A 20181-nucleotide genomic window follows, 5' to 3' on the forward strand; every position below is an offset into this window, starting at 1 on the left:
ATGTGTCACACCTTGAATTGATACAAAGCTAGAAATATTAAAAAAAACTCAAGAGTGGTGTTAGCCTCAGCAACATAGCAGTACAATATGGTATCAGGAAATCAACCATTACCATCACTCATCAACCATCATTTGGAAAAACCAGGAAAAAATAAAGCAATTTGCAAAAGAAGCCAAAAACAGCGGAGAAGTAAAAAGCAGGTGTATTGTGTGCAAAACTGCTGCTGCTGATTTTGATAAGGCAATGCATCTGTGGTTTGCACAAGAGAGATCAAAAGGCACTCCTATAAGTGGTGTGATGGTTACAGAAAAGGCAAAGTTACTCTACTGAGAAATGTATCCAGATAAAGGTGAGGAACATTTTAAAGCAAGCACAGGGTGGCTCTGCTGGTTCAAAAATCAGCATGGAATACGACCTCTTCCCCATGAGGTCACCCACTAGGTCTCCACGAAACCCCTGGGTGGGAAGTCAGCCCTCCGAGGTCCTCCTTCTTGTAATTTGGGTGGTTTTTCGCTTAGGTTCCTCCTGCGGTCCCTGGGGCTTCCTGGTTTAGGAGCTAGAAGTTGGGGCCCTTCTGCGGCCAAGTAATCTTCCATCAGGGACACCGCCTCAACGAGAGCCCTCAGCTGATGTCAGCAAACCCATCTGTGTAAACTGCTCTAGAACAATACCCTCTGCCACTTGAGGCGTGGTCAACTTCTTGGGTTCCAACCACCTCCAGCAGTAATCTCAGAGTCGCTGAGCCACTGCCCAAGGTCGTGCCTCTGGGGAATGCCTCTCCCGTCGAAACTACTGATGAAATGTTTCAGGGCTCACCCCGGTTTGGGGTAATATGGCGGCCTTCACTTTGGCATAGTTGAGGGCTTCTGTAAGGTCTAAGTTCCGGTAGGCCATTTATGCTGGTCTGGTTAGGTATGGGGCCACTAGAGAAGCCCAGTATTCTGGAGGCCAGTGGGCCACCATGGCAACCTGTTCGAACGTGACCAAGAAGGCCTCTGGGTCATCCATGAGCCCTATTTTGGCCAGCCTCACTGGTAACCCAGTAAGGGTGTTCTCTGAGCTCTGGCTCACCCCAACAGGTCCAGGTGGTCCCTGCGGCTGTAGGAGCTCCGCCATCTGCTGAACTAGCCATTCTTCCTGGGATTGGTGTTGTGCGGCTAGCTCCCTAAACAGCTGCTGCTGCTCTTGGTGCTGGGCCATCTGCGGTCGTTGTTGGGCGTCCATTTGCTGTAGTAGCTGCGCTTGTTGCTGTTTTTGCTGGGTAGCCTGCTGCTGCTGGCTTTCTAGCATCCATTTTAATATCTTGTCTGTGTCCATGAGGTCCTCGCATGTAGCTTCCTCGGATTAGTCCTCTTAGTAGGATCTGACCAGTGCCTGCATTCTCTACCATGTGTGATGGGCGGGGCCTTACTGGTTGAGTTAGGGCACCCCCATCAGCCCAGCATGGGAGTGGTCCGCTCTGACACTTGGTCATGGGCTTCCCCGTTAAGCAGGTGATTTCTGCCAACTGTGGCCCGGCCCGCAGATGGGGTCACCTAAACGGGTAATCCGTGGATTCTGAGTGGCAAAACAATCAGTCTGTGGAATTAGCTCCCAAGTCCCGGTGCAGCAGCAAGCAGGCTGCAGCCCCTGGGTGGGACAAAGTAAGCAATTAGTCTATAGCCCGGCAGCCTCCTGGCTGGGGCAGCAAACAATCAAACAAATGGAGGAATTAGCCCCTGGTCAGGGCGAAGCAGTAACAGGCTGCAACCCCTGGGCAGGACAAAGCAAGCAAGCAATCAGTCTATAGGCCTCACGTCTCTTGGGTCTGGGGCGTAGTTTAAGCAGCTGCCTTAACAGGTGGGGGCCCAGCTTCCATGGCGGTCTCTGCAGGCAGTGGGTCATCTAGCGTGTAGTCCCAGTCCCTGGGCTTTACCCCCAGGGGCGCTGCAGGTACCTCTGCAGGAGCCAGCAATGTATTCCCTGCCTCCTTCATTCCCTTCCTTGGCCTGCCTCCTTTTAGCTGAGTTCTCCACTTGGAGCAGATGCACCAGGGAAGAAGGGGTGTGGCCTCCTGAGCCCACAATGATTGGTCTGCCCCTTGTGGCCAGTGCGGGGCTGGTACACCCCCATCACAGCCATTATAGAGACTAGAGCAAGTACATTTTTCTACAGCATTTTTTTTTTTAGTGTTCTTTGAATGGACATTTAAATCGTGGGCTTGTGTGTTGGCATTTTTTTTCATGGCTAACAAACACTAAAAAAGAAGAAAGAAATTAAAATTGAAATACAGTATTGTGTTAAACATAAACTATTAATAGGAAAGTTTAAAAAAATTGACAAGGTAAGGAAACTGTTTTCTGTGCTTGTTTCATTTAAATTACAATGGTTAAAAGCAGCATTTTTCTTCTGCACAGTAAAGTTTCAAAACTGGATTATGTTCATGTTCAGTTGTAAACTTTTGAAAGAACAAACAGAACATTTTGTTCAGTTACAAACAACCTCCATTCCTTGAGGTGTTTGTAACTCTGAGGTTCTACTGTATTTTTAAGGTGCTTAGATATCCTCAGATGAAAATTATTATAGAATGGCAAAGTATGGTTACTATTAATAAACACTATATCGTGCAAAATCTCGTTACACTGAAGAGCTGTTAATTCATAAAATCTTATTATTCCTTAATATAAGAAAACTAGATAAAATTCAGTAGACATCAAAATCATTGCAGAAGCAATTGTTATATTTCAGAAGCAAGAATCACTCAAAACTGCAGATAATTATCATGCCTACTCTGTCCTGACACATTTTTCTCAGTACTCCTAGTGAATCTCTGCAGATCTTCCAAGGGATAGGCACCAACTCTGTGTGTGCTCCGGGGCTGGAGCACCCAACCCACTGAAAAAAAATAGTGGGTGCTCAGCACCCACTGGTTGGCCCCGCCGATCAGCTCCTCCCCTTCCCCCCTCCCCGTGTCTCCCGCCCGCTGCTGATTAGATGGTCAGCAGTAGGCAGGGGGCACTAGGGGATAGGGGGAGGAGCAGGGGCAGGAAGAGGTGGAGCGAGGGTGAGGTGCTCGGAGGAGGGGACGGAATGGGGCGGGAAGAGGCAGGGTGGGGGTGGATCGCACAAAGGAAGAGGCAGGGGTGGGAAGCAGTGGACTGGGGGCATGGCCTGGGGCAGAGCGTGGGTAGAGCACCCCCGAGAAATCAGAAAAGCGGTTCCTGGGTTTTCTGGGCATGCAGAAGTTGGACACACATTCTGCACTCTTTTCCTTGTCCAGGTGGTTACAGTAAGACTCACCAGCAGGTACTAGACAGCCACCCTCTAATGCCTTCCTATATAAGGAACAGCAGAATGTGCCATTTGGTAGTAGTTGTCTCCAGGGAATAAACAGAATTGTGAATATTTGCATCAGTCCCTCTTTATTTTCTGTGAAAAAATATTTATATACAGAAATACAAACAGTAATAATGAATAAATGGACATAGCCTTCTTTAGACACAATACAGCAGACAAGTCAGTTTACTGCAAATGTCATTTATTTAGCTGCAAACTTAGGTGGCATATGTGACAAGTATGGCAATTTCCTGACAAATATGGCAATTGGGAGATCTTACTAGTTTATGTATCATTGTGGGCCACGAGTGAATGTAATTCCATGGGGGAGGAGGACCACAGCCCTCCAAGAACTAAGAAAAGTATGGGGGGGTTATAACAGTTGGGGTCCAGACACCCCCACGTGAGAGCAGAAGCTTTAACCTCCTCCCCCCAAAAAATAACCAGTTAAATCAACTGATTGTATACAAGAGAGACAGGGTGGATGTGGTAATATCCTTTATTGGAGCAACTTCTGTTGATGAGAGAGACAAACTTTCAAGCTTCAGGTCTAGAAACCCAAAGAAGAGTTCTGTGTAAGCTTGAAAGTCTGTCTCTCTCACCAACAGAAGTTGGTCCAATAAAAAATATTACCTCACCCATGTTGTCTTTCTAATATCCTGGGACCAACACGATTACAACAACACTGCATCCAAAGATTGTATTCAATGTTATTTTACTATACCAAATATTGAGTAAGGTCTTTTACGAAAGCTTGTAGTGTTCTGAACTTGATGGTCATTATAAGATATGAATACAGACCATGGTTATGAATGTATATGTGGGCAGATAGAGAAAATTATAAATTGTAACTGTGGTACAACTTTAGCATCATCTCACAACAGGATGGTGAAGCAATCAGGCAGGGAGATCCTACCTCTCAAACCAGTTGTTTACATGAAACCAGCTTCAAGTACCCATTCCCTGTACAACCCAGGAAAAGTCTAGGATTGGCCATTAACGTCAATAGAAAGACATTGTGACCACTGGGGATTTCCCCACTTTGAATAGGCATAGTGACTAAAGAAAAAAAAACCCTGCAAACCCTTTTAAAATGGAAGGAGTTTGAAGTGAAAGACACCCAGAAACTGAGGGACAGCCTCTAGGCAGGGAGCTGTCTGTGAAAGGTTGGATCTCTCCTATTCTTAAAGGGTACAGTGGGAAACTGTTCAAAGGCAATAGGTAATTTGTAGTAGAAAAGGGATTTCATCTGACATGGAAGTGTAAAGCCTGTGGTTGCATCTTTATGTTTATTTACTGTGTAACTTGTATGTGTTTGTTTTCCCTTATTATTTTGTCTTTGAATCTGTGGTTTTTCTATTAAATAAACCTTTTGTTTATTTTTACCCCAAGAACATCTCTGGTGTTCAAACTGGGTGGAGTGTGGGGACCAAAGTAAGCTGGTATCTGGGGAGCTGGTTTCATGCCATCGAGGGTGATGAACCAAAAGGGAAAAGTCTGAGTGTCTGATAGTTAAAAGAACTCAGGGAGGACAAATTTGTAGAAACTTGGGACTGGAAGGGCTGTTGGTGTCATTCTGCAAGGAGTAACTAAGCTGGTGGAAGCCAGGCTGAGACCTTGTGCTTATGGGAAGGCTATTCATTTATACTCCTCCTTAGCAATTTGTCCATGTTTTCACTTTTTTGTAAGATTTCTTTTTGATTTTCAGCTCATTAAAGAGCTATATACTTTAACATGAAGTAAGTTTGGCTTACCCCATGTAATTTTAATATACAATAAATTGATGGACTTTGCTTATGTGGCATACACAGAATAGGATAGAGTGCTAAAAATTGTATATATGTGTATGTAATGTTGTAGAAACAAATATTTCATATTATATTGCATCATTAAAGGCAGTGCTGATAGCACCACATATTAAGGTTGCCCAACATTTCCTATCATAAGACCCTGTTTTCAGTTGCTTATAACTTTGCCAAGGTTCATTCAGGTTGAAATTTTCTATGCTAGCTTGCAATTGCTAGATCTGTCTCATGCTGAATGGAAAGTTTTGGAAACTTTCAGCCAAAATCGTTCTGCCATTTCTGAGGGCAAGGCTCATTAAAAATACATTGTTTTGCCCATGTAAAAAAATTCTAGTGACCTTTTCTTTGAGAAGCTCTAATGCCCCCATGCTTTGTAGTAAGAACTTAAAATTTGGTGAGGAGGTGGCCTTTGTCTCAAGGGTATGCCTTTTGCTATTTCTGTGAAAATCCACCCAACTTTGTCCAAGTTACAAACCTTTGAAAAGCTGTAGTTTGCACATGCTCAGCAGAGACTTACTTGCTCAACGGTGAAAATCTCTGAAAATTCCATTTTCACTGAGCATGCTCCAGTGCTAGGTTTAGCAGAACTACTCTGTGATTGCAGCTGTGGGCTGCTGAGGATCATGCTGTGGTGTGTCCTGGCACTAGAAATGAGAGCAGAGAACCTGTCCCACCTTTACTCTCAGTGCCCCTTCTGCTAAGTTGAGGCAGCATGAAGATGGAGCTGCCTGATTTGAATTCATAAGAAACAAGGGTCAGACCAGGGAGAGGGGTAGGTGGATGGAGAATTGAGGCTAGCAGTGGGTGGCGGATGGGAAACTGGAAGTGGGAGTTGGGATGAGGGGAGACTGGGACTGGGAGACGGGGAGGAAATAGGGAGGGGGACTGGAAGCCAGGTGGGAGGAAGATTGAAATTGGATGAGGAGACTGGAACTGGGAACCAGTTGGGGGGAGGGGAGACAGATATGATGGGGAGCCAACGTGCAGAGGGAGAACTGGCACTATCTGGGCAAGGACACTGCGACAAGAAGCAAGGGAGTGAGGAGATTGGAATAAGGAGCCAGGGAGAGGTGAGGAGAAGACAGCGATTGGATGGGGGGCGTGAAGAGGGAGACTAATGGGGTGAGCCAGTGAGGATAGGGAATGTGGGTGGTGAGGACAGCAAATGGAGGCTGGTTGGGAAAGGAGCTGGGAGTGGGGAGAACTGAAACTGTCTGGGCAAGGAGAATGGGACTGGGAGAGGGTGTTTGTGTGAAGACTGGGAATAAGGGCGAGACTGGGACAGGGAGTCTAGAGGAGGACTGGGTAAGAAGACTGGTACGAAAAGCCAGAGATGTGGAGACTGGCACTGGCTAGATGAGGACAATGGGACCGAGATGAGGAGAGCCAAGGACGAAGAAGAGACAGGACAAGGACAAGTTGGAGGGGATGGGGAAGAAAGAGTCAACAGTGGAGGGAAATTGGCAGAACAGCCTGGGACCACTAGAGTACACTCCTCTCTAGAGTTTGAAATGGAACCCAAGATTCCTTAGTCTCACTATTTGTTGTCAGCAAATGTTTATAAAACTCATGGGCACAGTGTGGGTCTGTTGTGACAACTGGGCGTGCACATTTACCGTAATTGGGAGCTCAACTTTAAAAAGTATGTGAAAGTTCAAAAGATGTCACAATGATCTATAATAATAAATATTGATGGGGAAAGGTGTAAAAGCAAGACAGAATGAATTAGTCCAAACAAAAAGGTCTACCAATATAACTCAAGGATTGTGTTAAAATCAGGCTTGGTCAACAAGAAAAGTGTGGAACCAGAAGTCAGTGAACCAAAACTGATGAGTTGAAAACTAGGCCTAATTGATGAACAAAATGGGAGCAAAACTGGCTACTAGAGCAAGCTTCACCATCATAGCTGCCACCCCCATCATCTCCTAGGACTCCAGGCTTTCATCATCCCGATTCTGAGAGATGTCCGAACCAGAGCGGGCAGACAAAGGGACCCAGAAGACACCACTACCTTTACTGGCTCCAGCTGAATCCCAAACAGTGCCTGAGATGAAACAGGAGTGGACTTTAACATCAATAGCTCAAGCCTGTCTCAGCTAACTTCCTTTCTTTTCCCCAAAAGGACAGGTATTACCATCTTTGATGCCATCTAAGACAGAGGCTCTCAACCTTTCCAGACTACTGTATCCCTTTCAGCAGTCTGATTTGTCTTGCATACCCCAAGTTTCACCTCACTTAAAAACTACTTGCTTACAAAATCAGACATAGAAATACAAAAATGTCACAGCACACTATTACTGAAAAAATTGCTCACTTTCTCATTTTTAGCCTATAATTATAAAATAAATCATTTGGAATATAAATATTGTACTTACATTTCAGTGTATAGTATATAGAGCGGTATAAACAAGTCATTGTCTGTATGACATTTTAGTTTGTAGTGCTTTTTATGTAGCCTGTTGTAAAACCAGGTAAATATCTTGATGAGTTGATGTACCCCCTGGAAGACCTCTGCATACCCCCAGTAGTACACATACACCTGTTTGAAAACCACTGATCTAAGAGACTGTCAAACAAGCGCACTTTTCCTTGTAAAAACTCTCTCCAGCTAAAGGGAAAGGGAACAAGGGATGTTGTTAAAATGAAAGTCATATGTAATACTTCACATTTCATATGCTTTAACTGTTTTTCTTTCTTTTGTTTATCTTTAATTAAAAGGTAAAGGATTTTTAAGGGTGTGTTTGTCATGGTACTAAGCAGGCTGAGGCCTCTGTATACCAAACCCCGAACCCTGTTTAACACTGTTTCATGTTGGAAAGTGACTGTGTTATGTTAACATCTTTGACCTTTTCTTGCATTATATATTTCATCTAAATTAATACAATATGTCCCATTCCCATCTGATGCATACAGAGGATGACAACCTACAACTGGTGTCTTTCACTTGATTAGCTCAAGTGACAGAGGTCTGTGTAATATTGAATGTGAAACTGTATTATACTGTTCAGCTACTAGGTGGCGCTGTATATAACATACATTATTTAAACTAACCTCAGTCTTACCTGGCAGTACCTTAAAGGATCTCCGATGTCTCTCTCTGAAAAGAAGGCTCTGGTGCGGGAGCCTGATCTGCTAGTAGCAGACCTGCAACCTACTGAGTACAATGACATAGTATCAGGAGTAAACTAGTGCCAAAGGAGAACAGACACAGAAGGAACAAAGCAACAAAGGTTGCAGGATTGATCTCATCAACATGCCATTTTTCAGAACCCCAGAAAACTTCAGTTTTGATAAACCTACAGAATGGACAGACTGGAAGCAGTATTTTGCATTGCAACCAACTCCACAAGGAAATGGAGACATCTAGGTATTCTCTTTATTTATGCTCAGGAAGCAGGCAGAGCATATCCTTAAATCTTTTGCCTTTGCTGAAGACAATCACAAAGTTGACTATGAAAGGATTCTGACTATGTTTCATGCAGGCTTGATACCTCAGAGAAATGTGGTTTTTGAAAGAGCATATTTTCACCAGAGAATTCAAAGACCAGGGGAAAATGTTGAACGTTTTATAAGAGCTCTTCATGCATTGGCTAAAAGCTGTGTTTTGGGGACTGCAAAACATGAACAATTCAGAGTCAGGATGGTTATTGGGTTAACGATTAAAATCTTTCAGAGCAGCTACAATTAAAAACAGACTTAAGCCTAAACACAGCTACACAGATAGCAAAGCAGTCTGAGCTAATTAAACAGCAGAACAAAAGGCAGGAGCAACTTGATAAACCTGAAATTAACTCAGAAGCAGTAAAAAGACTCAGCATCACCATTAAAAGTCATTACCATAAAAGTCATGAGGCTCTGAGGAAATTCGAGGCAAACTACAAAGCTTTTCAGAATAATGTACAAAAATGTCATAGCTGAAGATGTGTCCAGCTAAAAATGAAATATGTAATAAATGCACAAAATATGGACATTTTGTAGTTGTTTGCCACAGTAAGGCAGTGAGAGAGATAACTACAATTACAGAATACAGTCAAGAGCCATTGTTTCTGGGATTTGTCACCTTGTGATGACACAGAGCCTGCTTGGAGAGTGAAACTAAATATTCATGGAAAGACTATTGAATTTAAAATTGACTTTGGAGCTGATGTCACAGTCATTTCAGAAGGGATTTACAATCACCATCCACCCCTCTCAATGCTGAAATCACCTGACGCTGCTCTCACTAGCCCTAGAGGTATTCTGAACTGCATGGGCCAGCCACCAGAGAAACAACTTACAAATCCAACAGCTTTGCATTCAGAATTAATGTGATCAAAGGATCAAAGACCAACAACCTTCTCAGACACAGTGTGGCCACCATGATGGGCCTAGGGAGAAAGGTGAAAGAACTTGACAGATTATTTGATTATATTGGACTTTAGAATGGAGATTCAGTACAAATAATCTTCAGAGACAATTCTGAACCATATAGAATAACAACATCTCTACCAGACAGATTTTGGAAGAGACTAGCTGCAGATTTATGTGAATTGAGAGGACATTAATATTTGGTTGTGGTGGACTATTTTTCCATGTATATAGAAATAATGTACTTGAAAGACATAAGTTGTTTCAGTGTTATTGAGAAACTGAAGTGCATTTTTGCTCACTTTTGTATTCCAGAGCAACTAGTGATGTACAATGGACCACAATTCACTGCAGCAGAATTTAAATCAGTCCAAACAAAGTATGATTTTGATCATATTACTAGCCCACATTACCCACAAGCAAATGGAGAGGCTAAGAAAGCTGTACAGACAGCCAAGAAAATCCTACACTGAGAAGATCCAATCCTTGCTCTTTGAATTACAGATCAACACCAATAACAGCTGAACTACTGGACATAGTCTGGCACAAGTCTTGAAGGGAAGACAACTGAGAACTACTGTTCCAACTTTGGAAAATAATCTATCTCCAAAGTGGCCAGGCATGAAGAGAGTAGGCAAATTGGATACAAAGGCAGAAAGAGTTTACAATCGTTTTTACAAAAGACATCACTCAGAGAACTAATGGGTCTAGAACTTGGTGACTGTGTTTATGTCAAACTGGATGGAGAAAAATGATGGACAAGTCCAGCTGTTATAAAGAAAAGAATTCAGTGCCCAGATCATATGTGATCAAGACTGACAGTGGAGAGTTCAAGAGAAACTGTTGACATCTACAGTTTGTTACTGAGATAGAACAATCAATGGAACAGAATCTGCAGATGGTATATGGAGAATGAAGAAGACTCAAAGATTCCAAATGGACAACAACTGCCAGTCATTGCAACTAATGGAGAGCCAGATGACCAAATAGTTATGTGTTCATGTTGTGTAATGAGAAATCCAGTATGATTCAGAGACCTTCAACAGACTGACACGTACTGAACTTTAAAGATGTTGTACATTTTGCAAATGGCAGGAATTCCAAATTTAAAAGGGGAGATGTAATGCAATACTAAACTGTATTATACTGCCATCACAAGGTGCCACTCTGTGTAACATACTTTATTTAAGCTAACCTCAGCCATGTCTGGCAGTACATTAAAGGAACTTAAACTGAACACATCTCTAGTGTCTCTCTTTGAGAAGGAAGCTCTGTAGCCAGTCTATGTATGCTATAAGGAGCCCGACCTGCTAGCAGCAGCTCTGCAACCTACCATGTGTAAGTTGTACATGACATTCTGTGTGGAGGATCTAAACGTTCTGATCCTGTCAATGATTTAGGTGGGTATGGATATGCTGCCACATGATGGAATTTTTATTTTTTCAGGTGTTTATTTTTTAAACCTAGGAAATTACACACACAAAATACATTGAAAGAACTTTATTAAGATCGCAAAATCAAGCACTCAAAAAATTACAAAATACCAGAATTAAGGTTGCCTCTGCAACCTAAACTCAGTTTCCTTGAGCATGTGCATTATGATGCAGTCTTTAACTACAGTATGTGATCACATACATATTTCCACAGGACCCCTGCCTCCTTCCATGTGCAGGATGGACATGCTCTGAGGGTGAATCAGGTTTGTGTACAGAAGGAGGAAGTAGGACTCCTGCCTCATTTGTTACAGAAATTGGAAGGTGTGTAGTGAGTGAGGGCTGCAGGAAGAGGGAAGGTGGTCTCAAGGTCAAGGCAGTTTAATGCTGCCCTGGAGAACTGGATTCTATTGTTTCCCCTTGTGATGGGGGTCAACCCCACACAAGGCCTGAAGGAGTTAAGGTGTCTAGGTGGGCCAATTAATTGCATACATTGAACCTGGAAGAGGAGCCAGGGCGTAATGAGGATTAATTAAAGCAGAAATGGAGCTGGAGAGGAACAGGAGGGGCCTGTATAAAGCCCAGTAGCTGTGTGTAGAAGGGGACTGTAGAGAGATAGAGGGCTGTAGTCACTTTCAGGGTGAGAGACAGCCAGGTAGAAAATAGCCTAAGGATATGGCAGTAAGATTTAGGATTTTGCAGAACTTGACTGCTTGTTGTAGGGTCCATGGGCTGGGGAAGTGGCACCATTAAGGGGCAATGAAAGAGAAGACTGCTGGGACAATGGGTCCCGAGAGACTTCGAGTGTCCTCCCCTTCCCAGAAGGGGAAGGCCAAAGGCCAAGCCACAAAGCGAGAGCAGTGGAGTCCCGGGTGTGTGAAAGGGGCGTTGCCCTGCAGAGCTAATCCCCAGACATGATCAGAAGGAGGTGCTCTAGCAGTGAGTAGAGCACTCTGTGACACCCTTTGCCAAAGAGTGCCTAGTAATGCTAGGTGAGTCATTTCAACTAAATTTTTCACAGGCAGTCACTAATTGTATGTTCCTCAATTTCTTGGTGCCTGACTTAATACTTCGGGGTCTGATTTACAGAAGTGATGAACAACCACAGCTGAAGTCTTGGGAGCTTGTACTTTGAACATATAAAGTACTTTGCCAAGAAACTCTGAAAAATCAAGTCCTAGGGGTCTCAAATTTTACCCAAAATTAATGGATACTTTTGAACTTCATCCCTCGGACGCAGTTCCCCAGCTGTAAAATGAGGATAACCGCCCTTCCTCTTCTCACAGGGGTGCTATGAAAATAAATTCATTAATGTTTGTGAAGCATTCTGATTCTATAGTGATGAGCACACAGAAAACCACATGAAGAAATTAATAATTCTGACTACAGAGCTGGCTTTGAATAGTATGATGTAAATAAGACCTGGGGCCACACACAGAAAAATGAAGAGGAAAACAAAACACTGAATAGTGAGCAGTGTCTGTCCCATGCACTGAATGAGGCTGAGGTCTGGGGGGTGATGGCGGCGGGAATTGGATGTGGATCAGGTAATTATAGACTTCATCATAATGCATCCATACAAATGGGCTGTAATAAGGTTGTTAGGTAACGCTAATTCTGGCATTTACTAACTTTTGAGTGCTTAACTTTGTAACCTTAATATTCTTCTAATATAATTTATTGGTGTGTGACTTTAGCAATACAGTGTGATCATGTAATTAAAGACTATTATAATGCATAGTTGCCAGAGATAAAGTTTAGGTTAAGACTAAAGAAAGAGCAGACTTTATTTTGTATCATATTTTTAAAAATCTGGTGTTATGGGAAGGTTAGAATAAAGAGAGTTGCATTTTTCTTTGAATGAGTTAAAGTTCATGGTCATCCCCATTCTTTCAGGGATGGAGTTCCTGATTTGCTGACCAATTACTGTGAAAGTTGTCTTTCCTACACACATGAGCTCACTTTTGAGGTTGACAATTTAAATTTTCTTGTGGAACATAGCTGTCATAAGAAATCATGATCACAGAGGGTGAGATGGTTCCTGTGCAACCTGCTGTCTGTTGGCTATTTTCCCTATTCACAACAGGGAAATGCAGGTATAATAACTCAATTCACCAATCTTTACAACAAGAAATAATTGATTGCCAGTAGTTGAGAACCCCTTTACTTGCCCATGTTAATGTAACGTATTTAAAAATGTAACTATATATCTGAACACTTGAAAATTACTTATGTTGCCGGCACCCAGTGCCGAGAGGCTGAACAACAGCTTGAGTGGTAAATCTTCCATCCCCTCGAGTTACCTAGTGGCCATGCCCCAGTGTTCCCAACACTTACACTTGAAAATTTACTGGGAACCTTAAAACATATATTTTCAAAAAGATATTACTCAGATTTTAATCAGCCAGGAAGCTAAAATTTCACCCAATTTAAGAGCCAAATTTGCAAAATTACTTTATCTCAACTGCTTATAATTTGCATGCACTGTTATTTGTGCAATGAAACAACAGAATGTGCATGTCCAAACACCTCTATCAGCCAGTTAAAAGCTACTTACTCTGCATGAACAGATATGTTCAGGCAGCTTCAGAGATATTTTTGGAAATTTGACCCTAGACATTACAGGACTGGTTTGCACAAATATAAATTTGGAAACTCCTAATTTTGAACAAAATAAAAATTACCAGCAGAAGCTGACAATAAAATACTTTCCCTCTCCCTCCTAATATTTAGAATTATTTTAGATATTGAAACTTTCCCCCTTCAGAAAATAAACTTCTGCTTTTCCTCTGTTTTTCTCAAGCACATTGAGCTGACAGCTCCACAAGCAAGATGGCTGCCATCAAAAACCAGAGCCTTCAGCTGAGGGTCATGTGATCTAGTCTCTCTTCTTTAGGATCTCTATGAACACAGCAGCAAACAGTCTAGCAGCCAGTGCTGCAAGCAGACTTGCTGAAAGCTCTGAAGACTTGAAGGTTTTTTGCAATCTGTGGAGCATCAAGAATACAGATAGATGAAATGCATGTTGATTGTATTACTTGGATGCTCTCTTATGTATTACAATTTTTAAAGAGAATTGTGCTTGATCTGGGGGTACACTCACAGAAGGTCACATAGGATTATGGTGGGCTTTGTTTTTTTTTTTTTTTGGTTCATTGAAGACTGGAGTGGTATCTGTTTTAGGATTTAAAAAATTATATTTCATGGGAAACAGCTGGTGCTCTGTGGAAGCCATTGAACATTCATTTACTTTCCTCTGAATGGAATTTAAGTATCTTCTCACTATGAAGACCATATATGCAAAATTAATTCATTTTTCACAGTAAGAAAAGTGGATATAGTGTGTTAGGACAGTTGTAGGGGACTTGGCACTGAAAAAGAGATGCCTTTCCTCTCTTTTGTGAAAAAGCTAAGCAAAGACTGAGAACAGGGGAAAAAACATAGTTGATTTTTCTGTAAGTTTTCCAATCCTATTTTAATGTACAATAAATTGGTTTTATTGTGATCTGCTGGGAAGGTGACGTATGGTGTGGACTGGATTTTTCTCATTCATGTTTGTTGTGGTAAAACATGCTGAGGAAACACTGTGACATGGAGAAACAAGAAATATGGGAAAAGTAATAGCAGGACAGAGTCATGTTTTTCTCCCTTCTTTCCTTTCCTGAGTATAATGATTCATGAGGTAGAGACATGACAAGTCAAACCTGCTTTCCAGGACAGAAATTCAGTGAAGACTTTGCTGCGTACAATGAACTTGGCTTTATTCACAAAAGCAGTTCTTTTGCCTGTACGCTCTGTTCAGTGAAAAGCATTGGTTCAATCATGTGTGATTATTAGGTAGGGAGAAGGAAGAAAACACTCACCATGGGGTACAATGGAAGCTGGATTTCAAGGAATGAAAGTGACCATGCCCTCTATCAGGATGTTACCAGAGCTGTAGAAATTAGCAATGTGTCTAATACACAAATTGCGTGGAACAATAGAAGCTACAATGGGATTGGACTCTTGGAAAATGGGGAGTACAGTGAGGAGCAAACCTACAGACATTTCACTACCACTGTGCAAATTGTCATCTTTATAGGCTCTCTGCTGGGTAAGTAAGCATTGTTGCAGTTTTTCTGTTATGTGAGTTTACTGGTGGCTGCAGTCTGTGACCCACGCCCAGCAAATAATTACTGTGGTCACAAATTACTACCACATGGGCATCTCTTTTTTGTCATTTCAGGTTCTTGCTGTCTCCTCAAGTGGAATTAATAAAGTGTGCCTTTGAGTTTTCTGTAGGTTTCTGATGCTCTCTGTAATATAGATTACCGCTGTCAAAATTAGTCAGTTGAAATTGCCTTGATATGCATATGTATTATTTAGTAAACTTTCCCTTGGGAACTCAAATAGATGGAAGGATAATGCATTGATTGTGCTCTTATTTTCAAAGGTAATGGGATATACAGTAATTATAATAGAAATTAATTTAAAATGTTTGGGATAAATGATACTGAATTTTTATATTTGAGACTGTCCATTTTACATTGATCTCCTGCAGATTTCAATTGAATCCTTTGTAAATGTTCTTTGGGCTGTACATTCAGTTATCTGGGTGATATTGTACTTATTTGCCATCTAATAGCTAACAAACTAAACTTAATTAAGGTCCTGTACCGTTTAGATACATGGTAGTAACTGCTAACTTTAACTTTAAACATCTGTGTATATTTGCTTTATAAGGATTTGCAGTGTGGCATTTTGTTATCAGTTACATTTGCTTTTCTTTCAAGAGACAAGGCAAGACAGGCATTAGAAACGGTTTTGTCTGTCATACCTGTAGGTAATCTTGATTTATACAGTTTGGGAGGTCAATAAATTAGATTTTAATAAAATGCCACTAGTAGGTAAGTCATGCAAAGCCAGTTATTTTAATAAGATGAGACTTTTTCACACAGGAGCTGATCCTGAGAGCTACTAAGCACCTGTGGCTTTGACAGTTCTAGGGGACTTGCAGATGGTCCCCACCTCTCAGGATGAGGCTACAGTCTTTTGGACACAACTAACTGAACATTTTCAGTGGTGCTAGGATATATTTTGGTGGGGGTGCTGATAATTTAAAAAATTAACTTCTCCCTGGTAACAATTCATATTTCTTTTGTCTATCTTAAATGATTATACTGAATAGTTTCCTTTCTTATTCTGTATTCAGAATAGTCTTGTGATAAAGACGTTGGACTGGGACTCATATTCAAGTTAAATTTCTAGCTCTGCCACAGCATTGCTGTGTGACATTGAATAAGTCACTTAGTCCTTAGGTTCCCCATCTGTAAAATGGGGATAATTCTTCTTTTCTTCTGCCTTTTGTCTGTCTTGTCTATTCAGACTATAAGCTCTTTGTGGTATGGATTCTCTTATTAGGAGTTTGTACAGTTCCTAGCACAGTGGATCCACAGACTCTGTCAAAGTGTCTAGGTGGTATTGTAATACAAGTAATGATATGTAGACTCAGTTAAGCCCCAGTCCTAATATTGGCATTCATGAGTCAGACTCCAAAAAAATCAGACTTAAAAATTAGATTTTTAAAATACAATTCATTTGCCTTCTGTTTCTTGAGGCTTTAGAATACCATGGGGTTATCTATTCAGATTTTTCTCTACAGGCATGAGAGCTAAAAACTTACTTTCATGTAATTGGTGTCTTCCCGGGAGTTGGGCTTTAAGGAAAAATACTGAATCTCAAAAGACTTATCATAAAATCATGAGAGTTGGCAACATTGCAATCTGATTCATCCAGCAAGACCCCTGGTGAAGTAACTGAGGCTCTGACGTTGGTGCGAGGGTGCATCTGCAGATTAGATTGTAGTCTGGGGCCTTTGTCAGCTTCCTTTGTCTGTGCAGGTCTTTCACACAACAAAAAAGGAGGGGAAAACTTTTTTTTAAAAGGAAAATGTGATTGTAAATCAACAAAAATGGGTAGGGGGCTTGGCACAGGTGTAGTACCTAAAACTACTTCTACCTCTTATTTTTTGAAAGTAAATTCTCCCTATATATGTCTCTGCTGCACTGAATCACTACCTATTTTAAGGTTTCAGAGTAACAGCCGTGTTAGTCTGTATTCGCAAAAAGAAAAGGAGGACTTGTGGCACCTTAGAGACTAACCAATTTATTAGAGCATAAGCTTTCGTGAGCTACAGCTCACTTCCTCAGATGCAAGTCTGTATCTGTACAAGTTTTTTCATGCAGTTGATAGATTTCCACTCCATACGGCTAAATGCAGTGCCTTGCATAATGACAGGTTTCAGAGTAACAGCCGTGTTAGTCTGTATTCGCAAAAAGAAAAGGAGGACTTGTGGCACCTTAGAGACTAACCAATTTATTAGAGCATAAGCTTTCGTGAGCTACAGCTCACTTCCTCAGATGCATCTGAGGAAGTGAGCTGTAGCTCACGAAAGCTTATGCTCTAATAAATTGGTTAGTCTCTAAGGTGCCACAAGTCCTCCTTTTCTTTTTACCTATTTTAAGTACTTATGACTTCCTATTACCATAATATCTGAATACCTCCCACCATTGAATGTACTTATCTTCACAATGCCCCTGTGTGGTAGGGAAGTTTGACTATTTCCATTTTACAGATAGGAGACTGAATCACAAAGAGCTAAGAGACGAAGGGCAGGCAAACTTTTTGGCCTGGGGGCCATGTTGGGTTTCCAAAATTGTATGGAGGGCCAGTTAGTGGAAGCTGTGTCTCCCCAAACAGTCAGGCGTGGCCTGGCCCCCGCCTCCTATCTGACCCCTGTCCCCTAAACACCCCCAGACCCCTCACCCCTGACTCCCCCCTGCTGCCCCATCCAACTCCCTCCCCCCCTCATTCCTGACTTGCCCCCCGGGACCGCTGACCACTCCCCTCCACAACTCCCCTGCCCTCTATCCAACCCCCTTACCGCACTGCCTGGAGCACTGGTGGCTGGCGGCACTTACCGGGTCAGGCCTCGGCTCTGCAACTGTGCTGCCCAGAGTGTTGCGCCGGTGGCATGGCACACTGAGACTGTGGGGGAGGGGGAACAGCAGGGGAGGGGCTGGGGGCTAGCCTCCCGGGCCAGGAGCTCAGGGGCCGGGCAGGAGGGTCCTGCGGGCCATAGTTTGCCCACCTCTGGACTAGCCCAAGGTCACACAGGAAGTCTGTAACCCAGAGAAGGGAATTGAACCCCACTCCCTTGAGTTCCAGGCTAGTGCCCTAATCACTGAATCATTCTTCCTGTCTGACAGAATAGCTGTGTACAGATATTGCAGATAACACTGTGTTGAATGATATTTCAGGATGTAGAGGGTTCAACTCCTGATAGTTTGTCATTTGTTTCAGGCCACTTGAATGGAAGCTCATCCTACAAACATTTAAGCATGTTCTTATCTTCCCATGGTAAAGTTATTGCAAATGCTTAAATATTTGCTAGATTAGGTGTCTATGGTGTGGAATTACTTTGTAATCTTTAAGATTAAACCCTGTGAAACTGTAACTGTAATATAAACCTAGGGACCAGATCCACAAATCAGTACTCATGTGAGCAGCCTCATTACCTTAAATACCCGTATGTAGATTGAGCCCTACAAGAAAATTTAACAGTAACAGGTCTTCTTTTAAAGAGAGATGTACAATTTTTTTTTTCATACCTGTGACTTGTGGGAAGACTTGTAACAGTAGGTGGTGTATTTCATAGAATCATAGAATATCAGGGTTGGAAGGGACCCCAGAAGGTCATCTAGTCCAACCCCCTGCTCAAAGCAGGACCAATTCCCAGTTAAATCATCCCAGCCAGGGCTTTGTCAAGCCTGACCTTAAAAACCTCCAAGGAAGGAGATTCTACCACCTCCCTAGGTAACGCATTCCAGTGTTTCACCACCCTCTTAGTGAAAAAGTTTTTCCTAATATCCAATCTAAACCTCCCCCACTGCAACTTGAGACCATTACTCCTCGTTCTGTCATCTGCTACCATTGAGAACAGTCTAGAGCCATCCTCTTTGGAACCCCCTTTCAGGTAGTTGAAAGCAGCTATCAAATCCCCCCTCATTCTTCTCTTCTGCAGGCTAAACAATCCCAGCTCCCTCAGCCTCTCCTCATAACTCATGTGTTCCAGACCCCTAATCATTTTTGTTGCCCTTCGCTGGACTCTCTCCAATTTATCCACATCCTTCTTGAAGTGTGGGGCCCAAAACTGGACACAGTACTCCAGATGAGGCCTCACCAATGTCGAATAGGTGTGTTAGTTTTTCCTGTTATATGTGAAGAGGTTGTTAGTGTGAATGGTTTTGATATTTGACTTTAGTCTTCTACACAGAGTAAACAAACAGCTCCAGTAGTTTTTTCTTTATGGCTAATGTTAAAAATACATTAACAGTACATTCTCAGATATATTTTATAATTTAATTGACAATATTAGATTAACAAATGTTAGTTTGCTGGAAATGGGTTTGGATCCCAGATGTCACTAGCCTGCCAAGGCCTGAATATGGAAGTGACCTTTAAATATGCGACAGTAGGTTTAACTGGAAGACACAAACCAAAAATATAAGAAGGGCATGCAGTGATGTGGGGCTCATTATTATTTTTTTTTAAATGTGTAAATATTTTGAATAACCTTCATTTTCTACTTTAGTATTTCTGACATTAGTAATAAAGAATCAGAAAATGCCAGGTTTTGATTGGACAAACATGAACTTTGGTCTAAAAATCCTTTTATAAACTAGTGCGGTTAAATGTAAGAATTGCTGCTATTAAAGATGATTATGTTAATGTAGCAGTCAGACTTGTGCCACAGTTTTACAACAACAAAAAACATTGAGTTTTTGGGTTTTATTCTACCGGCCTTTCTCTCAGGAAACCCACCACTCTTCCTTCTCCACTGCCAGTGTGGATGGCTGTGCCTTAAGTGCAACAGGTAGATGGATCACTGTGGTCAGGTTCTTGACTGGAAGGAAGGGGAGAAGTTTCCTAGCAAGCTGGATGTGAAAGGAGGCATTTTTAGATACTTCTGCTACCTAGTTACCAAACTTAGTCAAACAGAACCCTGAGACTTTACACCACTTTGATAAAGGGAGGCTGTATGCCTTCAGTGGAAGGGGGGAGACAACATCTTGGGTAGCTCTTCAAAGAGTTTCTCTTTTTCAGCCAGCACTACTTCAGTCTTGCCTGGGTACAGCTTCAGCTCATCATCCAAGAGCTGATTTCTTGTAGGAATTCCAACATTTTAGTCGTAATGGTAGTTGCATCATTTCAGAATAAGATGTATACTTGTGTAGCATCA

General features: G+C 42.1%; 1 protein-coding gene across 1 annotated transcript in view; it reads left to right on the plus strand.

The window, feature by feature from the left end:
* Positions 1-14687: 14687 nt before the first annotated feature.
* Positions 14688-20181, plus strand: part of GPR176 (G protein-coupled receptor 176) — a 76873-nt gene continuing 71379 nt past the window's right edge. The window contains exon 1 of the mRNA XM_084629823.1: positions 14688-14994. Coding sequence (XP_084485949.1) covers positions 14766-14994 — 229 coding nt within the window. The 5' untranslated portion in view covers positions 14688-14765. The remainder of the gene's footprint in view (positions 14995-20181) is intronic.

The sequence above is a fragment of the Lepidochelys olivacea genome (genome assembly GCF_965140295.1).
Source record: "Lepidochelys olivacea isolate rLepOli2 genome assembly, chromosome: 6".
In the NCBI taxonomy this organism is placed as follows: Eukaryota; Metazoa; Chordata; order Testudines; family Cheloniidae; genus Lepidochelys; species Lepidochelys olivacea.